This window comes from Myotis nattereri (assembly GCF_964212035.1).
Source record: "Myotis nattereri genome assembly, chromosome: 6".
Taxonomy (NCBI): Eukaryota; Metazoa; Chordata; class Mammalia; order Chiroptera; family Vespertilionidae; genus Myotis; species Myotis nattereri.
In genome coordinates this window covers 15,501,996-15,514,059 of record NC_138081.1, presented here as the reverse complement: position 1 = coordinate 15,514,059, position 12,064 = coordinate 15,501,996, and the positions used below count along the sequence as shown (strand labels likewise).

At 61.5% G+C, this 12,064-nt stretch overlaps 1 protein-coding gene across 1 annotated transcript in view; it reads right to left on the bottom strand.

Moving 5' to 3' along the window:
* The window catches only part of TTBK1 (tau tubulin kinase 1), a 40,856-nt gene that overhangs the window by 11,278 nt on the left and 17,514 nt on the right, over positions 1–12,064 (bottom strand). Inside the window, exon 14 of the mRNA XM_081094291.1 lies at positions 6,545–6,823. Within this exon, the coding sequence (XP_080950417.1) occupies positions 6,545–6,823 (279 nt within the window). The remainder of the gene's footprint in view (positions 1–6,544; positions 6,824–12,064) is intronic.

The following is a 12,064-nucleotide window of genomic DNA, read 5'->3' as shown; positions in this document are numbered from 1 at the left end:
GACCAGAGTCCAGCCCAAGCCTCTCCTCGGGAGGATGAAAGGAGACAGCCAGCGGGGAGAGTTGCTCCAGCCCCACCAAGCTGAAGCCTCCTGGGGACCCCTTCCCGTCCCCCTCCCCCTCCCCCTCCCCATCAGCCTAGGTCTTAGCTGCGGGTGGAGGTAGGGGTGGGACTGGATCCATTGATCTGGAATTTGACCCCACAAGATCCCTGAGTCAGCAAAAGACTAGCCCCTGCCCTCTGCCCTCTGCCCTCTGCCCTCCCCTGACCCCAGCCTTAGGGTCTGCATGAGGGGTGGGTTAGGAAGGAGGTGGGTGAAAGAAAGCAGGCGAGGCGCAGTTCCTGGAAGGCGTCTTTAATCAGGATTTGGTAGTACACAAGCTCTCCGGATTGTCTGATTAACATACAGGGACTGAAAAAGGCACAAGATCCCTCGCACAGCGACGTGTGACGGCGGGGCGCCCCCACCCCCGCCCGTGCGCGCGTGGGTGCGTGTCCGTGTGTCCGTGCCCCACCCCGTGGCGGCGCCGCGCGTGTGCGTGTCGGTTTCAAGTGTTGGATGTGTACAGTACTCGCAGCCGAGGGGCGGGCTCAGTGCATGCGCCTCCACCCGGCCGGCCCGACGCCGCGGCCCACGGAGGACGCACCCGGAGAGGAAAAAGCGTCCCATCTTCGCGCGTGTGGTTTTGAGTTTTCGTGCATGCTTGCCGGGGTCGGGGAACAGTGCAAGCTATAATACAGGATTATTGCAGTACAAAACGGGCGGGGATTGACGACGGGCGGGAGGCGGGGATAAACCAGCTGGGGTCCGGAGGGTCCTCTCGCCACCCCTTTCCCATCCCTCGCTCCCCTCTCCGCCGCCATCAGCGAGCGCCTCCTTGGTCCTTGGAGGGAAGGGGCTGAGCTCCCCCCATCCCACCAGTCCCACCTCTCAGGGGGCAAGGGGCAGGGGGCAGGGGGCAGGGGCCGGGGGCAGGGGGCAGGGGCCAGCTCTCTCCTGCCCAATAGTCAGCCACAGAGCCCCGAACCCGCCTCCTCCCCCGCGGAAACCCCTCCCAGTGAGGGGAGGGGTCGGCGGAGCAAGTGCAAAGGAAGCAGATGTTGGTCCCTGAGTTTTATTTTCGGAGGTGGGGAGGGAGGAGTGCCGGAAGTGGGGGCAAGTTTGAGGTCCCCCCTCCCCAGGGCGCTCAGTGATGGAGTGGGGTGGGGCAGGAGACACGGACGCTGGGGCGCGGGCGAAAGGGGGTTTGGGTGGCTCTGAGAGACCTAGGCTCAAAGCTCGGCTCCCCCCTCAATCTGGGCTCTTTGGCATCCAATTGCAAGGCCAGTGATGTGGGGAGTGGGGGACAGCCGGGGGCGGTGAGGTAAGGGAGGCAGGGGTGGGGCGACGGGGGTTCTTGGAGCCGGAGAACCGGCCAGCTCCCCCTCCCAGCCCCGACCTGGAAGCCCTGGGGGGCGAGCCTCACTCCAGCATCCCCCTCACCCCGAGGCCAGGGCGCCGGCGGAGGGGAAAGCAACCAAGGACTGACCGAGCGACGTCGGGGCGCAGGGGGTGCCAGCCCAGGTGGAGTGTTAGCAGCAGGCAGCTCGCGGCTGGGGGCGGGGCCAGGGCCCAAGTCCCCGGGGGGCGCGCAGCAGCGAGTTAGGAAGACGGAGCGTACATTCGTGTGCGACGGCGGCGGACGAGGGCGGGCGGACCGTGAGGCTTGGGGTCCCGGTACCCTTGGGAACCGGCGAGGGGGGCCGGGAGCCGGGCCTGTGCGCTCCCTGGCGGGGCTGCTAGTCTGCTGTCCGGACGGCGTGTGCGCACAGCTACGGAGTGCGTGCGTGGCCGGTCAGTGTGGCGAAGGGACCCCGCCCCGCGCCCTCCCCCCGCCTGTGCAGGGAGAAAAGAGGGTACGCGGGGAACAGACGGTGGAACCAAGTGGAAAGACGGGTGTGGGAGGTTCCCGTGCTCCTTTGGGTGTCGTTGTCCCCCCCCCCCCTCCCGCGCGCGCTTCTCAGCTCTTTCCCGGGGCAGGGAGCCCACGGTGGTGTGGGAACCATTGGGACATCTGAGGGACTGCCCTCAGGCCGGGAGTTCTCCCTTAGGGAGAGGTTGCTGGAATATTTCCAGAGGCGGGCCCACCGGCCCGGGGGCACCTCTGCTCCTAGTGGGAATAGTGTGAGCTTTGGGGACATGCCACCCAACTTAGGAGAGTGATTGGCCACACTCCGTTACCAAGGTCTGCCCATGAGGGTGGCCGATTCCTGCCCTTCAGGTTGGGATCTCAGTGGAGTTTGGGGTGGGGTGGGGTGGGGTGGGGTTCAGGCCCTCCTTAGGGGTCTATGTTTCCATCAACCCGCGGATGGCAGGGGACACAGCAGTCTCCGTGCTCCCACAACCAGGGGCACCCACACCCTCCCTAAGCATGGTCCCCTCCCCTGGCCACCCAATACAGACACATTGACACAGCTCCTGCTCACCCCAGTAGCCCAGGCTCCCCGGCCCCTGCCTGGCAGAAGCACCACCCCGCCCCAGAAAAAGGGACCTAGGTGGGGCAGAGGAGAGGAATGGTGAATGGGTTGGAGAGGCCCGCCCCCCTTGGCTGGGGAAGCAGGAGTTAATGTGCCAGCGTGGCTCAGAGATGCCATCACCCCCATGGGCAGCTTTAGGCCCATTTCCCCAAAAGTGGAGGTGCAGAGGGAGGTTGCTGGGCGTGGGGTGCTCTGGCTGGGAGAATGTTAAGTAGTTATTGCTGTGACCCAAGCTGCCTTGAGTGTGTGGAGGGTCTATTCATTATGGAGAATTTACTAGAGCATTTTTCACCGACTCGGGGTTCTGTCCCACAGAGAAAATACTGGTCCTATGCCCTTCTCACCACGAACAAGTCCAGTGGCCCCCACACTCAGGCGTGCGCGCGCGCAAACACACACACACACACACACACACACACACACACACACTCAGCGCACCGCACCCCTCGCTCTAGGAAGCCCGCCTGACGCTGTGAGAGCCGCAGCCTTGGACAGAGGGAGGTCCACTGTGCTCGGGCTCACAGCGGCAAACTGAGTTTGGGGTCTCTGCCTGTAAACTGGTTTTGTTTGGCTCACATGGTGATTTTTCTTTAAAAAGCGGTTGTCGTTTTTTAAGTTAGATGCCAATAATTAAAAATTGGGAGACTTCACGTAAAAAAATTGGAGATTTCAGCAACAATTGCCTGAGCAAAGGATGGTGTGGTGGGCCCCCTTTTACCACTGTCCCTGCATCTGCCCACTCCCTGACACGCTGGGCACTTGACACTCAGCTTAAATCCCACGGTCAGTGCTCACCAACGTCAGGACCTGCCCTGTCGATGAGCCCAGCCACAAGGGTCCCACCGTGACCCCCGAGGTCAGGGTTTTGAGCATCTGCTTTCTCCACTATAACTCTTACTCAGCCACCTCAGCCCAGAGCTGCCAGGGGATGCTTGGGCAGGGGGCGGGGGGAGTGGGGAATGGAGAGATTGGGGTCTCTGGAGAGACAGGCTCTGCGATTTCAACCGACCCCAGTACTCTGGAGTGACCCCCCTGGACACCATCCGAGTCTGGCTCACAGACAACTCCCTTCTTACTAGATGGGGTGGGGAGGGGCCGACCAGGAAGGACGGTCAATAGACCGAAATGCTTTAAAACTATCAAACAAGACCTTGGTTATTCGGCATTGGCAGGGGTTATTTTTTTAAATGTTTTTGTAAATTAAATATTCTAATTAATCCATTAACTGCAGACAATACTGGGATCTACTTCGTAGGCTATTATGAGGGTTAAATGAGTTAATTTTGTAAAGTGCTTAGACCACTGCCTGGCACAAAATAAGCCCTGGGTGCCAGTGACTGTTAAATGGAATAAAAAATAAATAACCGGAAGCCACTCCAGCAGGCTGGGTGTGACTGTGAAGTATGACGGAGGCGGCCTCTTTGCAGAGCTGAGCCCGGGGAGCTGTCCCTCTCCCGGGGCAGAGAGCCTTCTCCTCTCGGGAAGGGAAAACCTCCAGAAAGGAGCCTGACCACATGGCAGGCTCACACTTCCCTGCCCAGCCTGGGGCCTGGCCACTCAGCTCCAATCCAGGCAGGGTTCTGCCAAGCTGCACGTGAACTTGAACATGTGGCTTCCAATGGCCTCAGCTGTTTCCAAAAGTCAAAGCCACCCTCAAAAGATAGTAACAGATCCAGTAACCTCCAGTCTGCTCAGAGCGTATGGCTTATAAGACACTCTCCCCACCCCCCCTAGAGGGCATGCAAAAGAGTGTCCCTCCAAGGACAACATGTTTTGAATCATAATCTTTAAAGGACACACCCACACCCACAGGCACCGGTTCTGGTGTGCGTGTGTGTGTGAGCGTGTGCGTGTATGCGCGCATGTGTGTGTGTGTGTGTGTGTGTGTGTGTGTGTGTGTGGATTCAGCGGCCTTCGGGATGGATCCGCCACCTCCAAAGGCTTTGGAAACAGTACATGTACTTGATGCTAAAACAAGGCTGAAGGTAGTGCCACTGTCTGATTAGTCACAAGGCACTTTGGGGTCTTCGAGTACCTCAGGGTGCACGTCACTGGTGGGAGCTGTGCTCGGGGTCCGGTGGGGGAGCCCTCTGGAAGGGAATGCTTGGCTTCATCTAACCCCAGAGAGCGGGCGCTGCCCCCACTGCTGCTGACCTTGGGGTGGCTGGTGGACCGACTCCCCTTCACTGCACCGCCTGCCCCTAGCGGGGAGGCCAGGGGGCGGCCGGAGGGGAAGGCGGGAGGGGCTCCTGCTCATCCCACCCCTCACCTTTGTGCTTGTGTTTTCTGTCCCTTCTGGAGAAGGCTCTACCCTGACCCCTCCTCTACCGTCTGCACCCAAAATAGCCTGAACTTAGCAGCCAGAACTGGGGGGGGGGGGCACAAGTTTCATTCCTAGATGGGGGGAAGCGCTCCGGCCCAGACATGGCGGGGGTGGATTTGGGGGACAGGAGTGAGGTGGGTGTGTGCATAGCTCACGTGGATGAGTCACACCACAATGCTGGCCTTCCGGGAGGGCACTGCTATGGCCACCCACCCACTATGGCACCCCGGGCCTCTGAGGGCTCTACTCCAATCAGAGAGAGCTGGGGAGGTGAAGGGAGTGGAGTGGGAGGGAAGCAGAGGTCCGGGGGAGGAGCATAGAGAGAGGAGCCAGGATGAGCGTGGGAACGTCGGAAACCATCAAGGACTGCACAGACATCCTTCTGATTCCCTAACACACACGTGCACACTCAAACACACCCACACACGGGACTGTGCAGTGCGGCCACCCACGGCGGCCCTGCCACGCAACAAGTGCTCACATAGAAGCACACGAGAGAGCAGACATGCGCGCAGGCACACACAGCCTCACACAACACACCTTTGCAAACCCTCAGGCCGCCCTTCCTTCCCTCCCTGTATAGGCATTGTCCTTCCTGGTGCCTTCATCGTCACCACCTCATTGCCTCGGGGGACAGGTGCTGGCTGGCATGGACGGGAATGAAAAAGGGAACCTTGGGGGTCCCCGCAGTGCCAGGTTAGGGGCTGAGAAATGGGCAGAAAGGGCATGAGCAGTCTGGCATCCCCACCCCCCATCTCCAGATCCCCGTCTGCTCTGCCTCCCTGTGCTCTGACTTCCCCGTGGCCCCCTTGGGACCAGCCAGCTTGGGGGAGCACCTACAGGAAGGAGCTGCCCCTGAGAGGGCAGGGGTGGGGCTTGTCCTGAGTTCACAGGTCCTCTCGTCCTTAACGACCCCCTCCCTGTCACTACTTCCAGACCAGGCCCTGCGCCCCTGGCTCCAGCTCCCAGCTCCACTCATCCATCCTCAGCTCCCAAGGAGCTGGGCCAGGCCACGCCGCGGTGGGTGAGGGCACGCGCCTTGGCAAGGGCAGCCAAGTGGGCGGAGCTCGGGCCTCCTGGATCTGAGTGTGGGAGGCAGGGACGCTGTCCGCCTGGGAAAGGCTTGCTGGGTCGCAGGGCTGCTTCCCCGTATCACCGAGCCTAGAGGCACGCCCCACCCGACCCCCAACTGGCTGCCAGGCCCCCCTCTCAGACGCAGGGCCACCGCCTTGCCCCACGCAGACAGATGGGCATTCACACCCCACGGGGAGGCCCAGCTCTGCCACCCCCTCGGGGTGGACCGGGCCCGGCCACGCCAAGAGATCACAGATTAAACAGGGTAACCCATGCCAGACCGCCGCTGACCCAGCAGGCCTCGTGGCCCTGCCGCTGGGTTTCTACCGGACTCTGGACTCACTGTGGCTCCAGCCAAGTACCCCTGCCCCGTCCCTGAAACTGCGCAGACAGCACCGCCCCTCCCTGCACCACCTGGCTGGCCCCGGAGGCGCCGTGGGGGCGGGCGTTACAGTACCGGGGGCCAGCGCTGGGGGGCTGTATTGCACGGTGGGGCGCACGGGGCGTGTGAGGGTGATTATTGCGTCCTGGGAAGGAACCATGGTCTCTGTCTGCTCCCCACCCCCCCCACCTGCCCCCTCCAGGAGGGGGGGGGCCCGGCCTAGGTCTTGTGGGTGAAGCGGGCCCACACCTGCTGCAGCTGGGACCGCGAGATGCGGAGCACCGAGGGCACGAGTCTGTGGTTGCCGGCGGCGAGGGGCGCGTGGCGCCGGTGGGGCGCCCGCACGGGGCTGCTCTCCGCCGAGCGGCTGCGCTGAATGAGGGAACCGGAGGAGCCCGAGGAGCCGCCGCCGCCGGGGTGCGGGTAATGCTCGGTCTCCAGCGTGGAGGAGGAGAACACGGAGGACGCCAGTCGTCGCAGGGGGCTGTACCGCGGGAGGGAGTGCCCCGAGAGTCTGTCCTCCTCCAACTGAAAGAGACCAAGAGAGTGGAGGGGAAAGAGTTGTCAGGCACAGACTGGACAGCTCCGTCTCGGGGACCACCCACCGCGCACAGCCCGCGGCGACGGCGCCGGGGGGGGGGGGGGGCAGGGGCAGGGGGTGCGGGCCACCCCGCCCTGGTCCTGCCGCGGGACCGGCTCGCGCCTCCTCCCCGGCCCTTCGCTCCGCCGCCTCCGCGCAGAGACCTGGCCTCCGCCCCGGCAGGAAGCCGCCCGGCTCAGCCCGCCCGGCTCGGGGTTCCCTCTCGCGGGGAATCCTGCTCTGCAGCTGCCCCTGCCATGTGTCGGGCAGCTGCTCCCCACCTGTCTCCCCAGCTGGCCTCCTGGGGTCTAGCGCGCGCGCCCGCACCCCCTCCGCCCGCACCCGGCCATCTCAGGCGGTGCCAGGGTTTCCGTGACTCTCAAAAGGGCAGGATTCTGGCGTCCAACTGCTCCCGGTTGAATCCCAGCGCCACCACTCACTACCTGGGTGACCGCAAGCAAGCGACTGCCTTCACCCCCCTGAGCCTCCTCATCTGTGATGCGGGGTGACATCTGGGATGCAGTGCTCCCACCTCCCACCTCAGGTGGCTACCGGGGTTAGATGCTGTAATACGCAGAGCGCTTAGAACAGCACCGCCCGGAGCACACAGCCTGCAAGCTGCTTTATTGTCCTTAAATCACTCGTGAGGACAGAGGTTGGCAGGAGGTGGGCACACAGAAATCATTCCTCCACAGTGGCTTCCCCGTCCTCGCCAAGGTGGAGCCGCAAGGAAGAATCCTAACTTGTGCCCTCCTGGCCTTGTGCCCTCAGAGGGAAAAGGGCACATGGGACCGAGGGTCCCAGGCGTGTGGGGATGGAAATGGTGGCGTGGGTGTCACCAGACTCCTCCCGTCCTGACCCCTACTTCTGCCCGGGACGGAGGCCAGTTTAAGTAGCTTCCGGTGGGGCAGTGAAGACGGGCCGGGCCAGCTGCTAGAGGGCCGAAGGGGGAGGGCCCCGGGACACTCAGCTCCAGTGTCCCCTTGCGATGTCAAATGGGGGCCCAGGGACCCAGGAGCCTCCCGCGGAGAGGGGTGGCGAGAGGGTACTCTGACGGGACTGTCTCTGCCCTCGCCCTGGTTCGCCTTCCAGCTGCTTTTTGGTCAAGACTAGGATCTGTCCGAGCTGCTGCTGTCAGCGCTGAGGGTGGGGTGTAAGGCCCACCCCGAGTCACCAGGGACAGAGGCACCCACAGGTGCCCACAGCTCCCATCACGCATGTGTGGACGGCTCGAGCTTAACAGCCAGAGTTTGGTCTGCTGCCAGGGGGGTTCACTCCCAGCATGCTCCTGCCCTTCCGGCCAGTGCCACCTGCGATTGCTCCAACCGCAGCCGGAGCATCCCCGCTGGGAGACTCTCCCGTTTGCCAGGCAGCCTCCCTGTTCCTGGCAAAGAAGAGCTCTCTGTGCCTCCCGGGCCCTTGATCATGAACCTCAGGTCTACACGCTGCACCCCACCCCTCTTGACTGCAAGCTCTGAAAGCCACATTGTTTGCCTTCGTCCCTCGGCCCCTGTGAACTGCCTGGCACTTGGCAGGGCAATGTCCTCGTGGAGCCAGCAAATGTCCATGGGCTCCGGGAATGCTGACTGCTGTGTTATCAGCCAGAGATGACCTGGCAAACATCCGCCCCCAAATCACACGCTGACCGACACTCTCCCCCTGCCCTCGCTTTCCCAGCCACTTCCAATTCGCACCTTCAATTCCCAGCGAAGAACCCAGGTGTGTGTAAGGAAAAGCAGCGGAAGTATCATGGCACGCACCCCAACCACTCCTGGGTGCCTGGTCTAAACGTGTGCCAGGCCCCACAGCATCCTCGTCCCTGCTCCTCACGGGGGCCGGTGACAGGGTTACAGGTGCCTGTATCTTTAAGGACGGCTGCTATGAGGAGACTGCGCAGACAAGCTAGGTCTGGGAGGGAGGGATTCCTTGCACAGAGTGCCTATAGAGCAGCGGTTCTCAACCTTCCTCATGCCGCGGCCCTTTAATACAGTGACCCCCAACCATAACATTGTTTTCGTTGCTACTTCATAACTGTAATGTTGCTACTGTTATGAATCGTAATGTAAATATCTGATATGCAGGATGTATTTTCGTTGTTACAAATTGAACATAATTAAAGCATAGTGATTAATCACAAAAACAATATGTAATTATATATGTGTTTTCCGATGGGCTTAGGCGACCCCTGTGAAAAGGTCATTCAACTCCCAAAGGGGTCGCGACCCACAGGTTGAGAACCGCTGCTATAGAGACTTCCTGCCTGCCCTAAGCATTCAATCTAGTTGGGGGTCGGGGGATGGAGGGAGTACCACCAACTGTAATTCCAGCTGCAGCCAGGTGTGGGAGCCCCCACAAAGTCAAGCTCAGGACTCTCTACAGACTAAAAAAAAAGGAAAAATATGCCCGTCCATTTTCCCTCTTTCCAGCCCCTTGACCAAGGAAGGTCTCAGCTTCACCCTGAACTGAAATACTTGGTTAACCATGCCACGCCCTGTGGGCACACCTGCTGTTATGGCCCAGCCAGTGCGTGCAACACACACACACACACACACACACACATGCACACACATGTACACACAGACACACATACACATATACACACACACATACACACACACCCACACCAGTCGACTCTCTCTGACCCCACCTGAGCCATCTGCTCTCTCAGGCCTGTGCTTGCTCCTCTCCTAAACACACAGGCCTCAGACTGAGTGGCCCAGAGCAGGACCTTGGAGCCAGCTGCCTGGATTCAGATCCCGGCTCTGCCACTTACCGGCTGGTGACCCTGGACTAACGGCAGCTCCTCCGAGCCTCCTTGCCTTACTTTTCCATGAGGGCTGCCCATTCGCCGTATCGCTGTGGGGAGTACACATGCACAGTAGGGAAGTGCTGAGCGCAGTGACAGCCACTGTTGTTGTCATTGGAACTGTCACTGTGATTGTCAGTCGCCTTCCAGGCTTCTGTGGTTCTCTACACACTCGCAGATCCACTCCCGACCTCACACAGGTGCGCTGCTGTGCCCCCACGCACATGTGCACACAGATGGACACGCTGTCGCACCCCAGAGCTGAGCCGACACAGAAATGCACACGCACATGTGCAGAATGCTGACCAACCTCTCTTCTGCCGGGAAACCAAGGCCTGCAGTCACCCAACACCCCTCTAGACACACAAGTCGTCGCTCACGGGGACGAGCAGAAACGGAGCCCAAGACTGGCTGGCTGACTGCACAGCAGGCCTGGACCTGCTCCCCCAAACCTCCCTCCTCACCCCGTTGGCCAGAGGTCCCCAGTGGGAGGATGACTCCCAGGACACGCGTGGGAGTCTGAAGTGAGAAGAGCCTCCCAGACAGCTGACTCTGAGGCCACCTGGCACACAGTCGCCAGGAAGGGACTGGCCGAGCCCAGGCCCAGAATCCAGGCCTCCTGACTAATTCTGGGCTTTCTCTCTGCCCCAGACTGGCTCCTTCCTAGACTTCGTGCTTCCCGTGGGCACAACCTATTGTGCATATGACCTCTGATGCCTCGGGTACCCGGCCTAGAGTAGATGCCCAGTAGGTGTGGAATGGACAAATGAATGAGCGAATAAGTGAATAAGTGAGAGGGCAGTGACGGGGTCCCAAACAGATCTTGCTCCTACTGCTTCCCCAGTGCTGGTCCCGGAGGACAGCGCTCAGGGCAGCAGCACAGTCGTGCTAGCCCACACTGCCCCGGTCGAGCCTCCAACACGGGCTAAGACCTCCCTGGGTGAGGGGTCACGGAACCCTCTTTTTGAGCCCCCAATTCTCCAGAGTCCCGGGCAAGGCCAGGATGCACACTCCTCTGGACCTTGTCTCAGAGTCCCCTCTGCTAGACACAGGGATGGGGCTGAACACAGCCCTGCCTGCCCTTCTTCAGGGCGCCACATGCTCCGGGGCCGGGCCTCCGGATCTGAGCACGAAGCAGAACTGGCCCCGGCCCTGCACCGTCCCATCTCCGGGTGCATGTCTCCAATGTGGCACAATAAAGTGATACAGTGACCAAGTGAACCACGGCACAGCCCCTGAGCCCCGGCACCCCCTCCGGGGCTCTCCCAGCCTCTGAGAGAACACAGGCCCCGCTCCGCACCCGGGTAAGAGTTGGTGCCACTTTCTGGATCAGACAGAGGTCAGCTCTTCCCCACGCAGAGAAGCCAGGCCCGGCCAGTGGCCTTCCGCTGCGCACCCTCAGCCGGCCATTCGCGATTTGGCCACCCCACCCCTGTCCTTCCAGCCTTGTCCCTCAGTCCTCCCATACGAGAAGGTGCCACTGCAGCCTAACCGGGTCCTCCCAGGGCCCCCAACATGCCCGCCCCTGTGCCCAGTCCAGGGTCCCTCCTGCCCTGGCTCGGTTCCCCCCTAACACTGTCTGTTCCTCCTGGCTCTCAGGGCTCACCTCCCGCATGGAGCCCGCCCCAAGCACAGAAACCTCCCTGCCCTCCCTGCTGCCCTCACTCCTTCAGCCACCCCTTCCCTGGTCTCCAGGACTCCTCTCCCGGTGCTGCTCCCAGCTTTGGCCTCTCTTAGTCCTTCTCCAAACCCCTTTCTCTCTCAGCACCCCCCCCCCTAGCCCCCCGCCGGGGCTGAGTGTTTCCTGGCTCTGCCCTCAGCCTTGGTTCTCCCCACCCCACATGGGGTCTTGGGTGACATCACCCACTTCTGTGGCTTCCATGACTCCCAAATCCTGTCTCCAGCTGAAATCTCTCCTGAGCTCTGAGGCCTCCATGTGGACAGCCCACAGAACCACGAGGTCCCTGTGTCCAAATCTCAGTCCATGTTCCCTTCAAACCATTCCGTGACGGCACCGCCATCCAGCCAGAATGCCGGGCATCAGCCGAGGCCCCCTCCAGCCTGTCACAGCCCAGCACCTCTTGGCTACGTCCCCCGGACCCACACCCAGAGCTCCCACCCGGGTCCGAGCCACCAGGGCGCTCTCCTGCTGGTGCCTGCACGTGGCCTTTCTGCTGTGAGTTCTGTGCCCTCTGACCCACCTTCCACACAGCAGCCAGAGGGGTCATTCAGAAGGACCAATGTAATCCAGTCACACCCCTGTTTAAAAATGCCGGTGGCTTACCCAGCTTTCGGATCGAGCTCCAACCCCTTAGCTTAGCCCCAAGGCCCTCCAGGACAGGGCCCAGGGCCCGCCTCACAGCCTCCCTGTTACAACATGCAA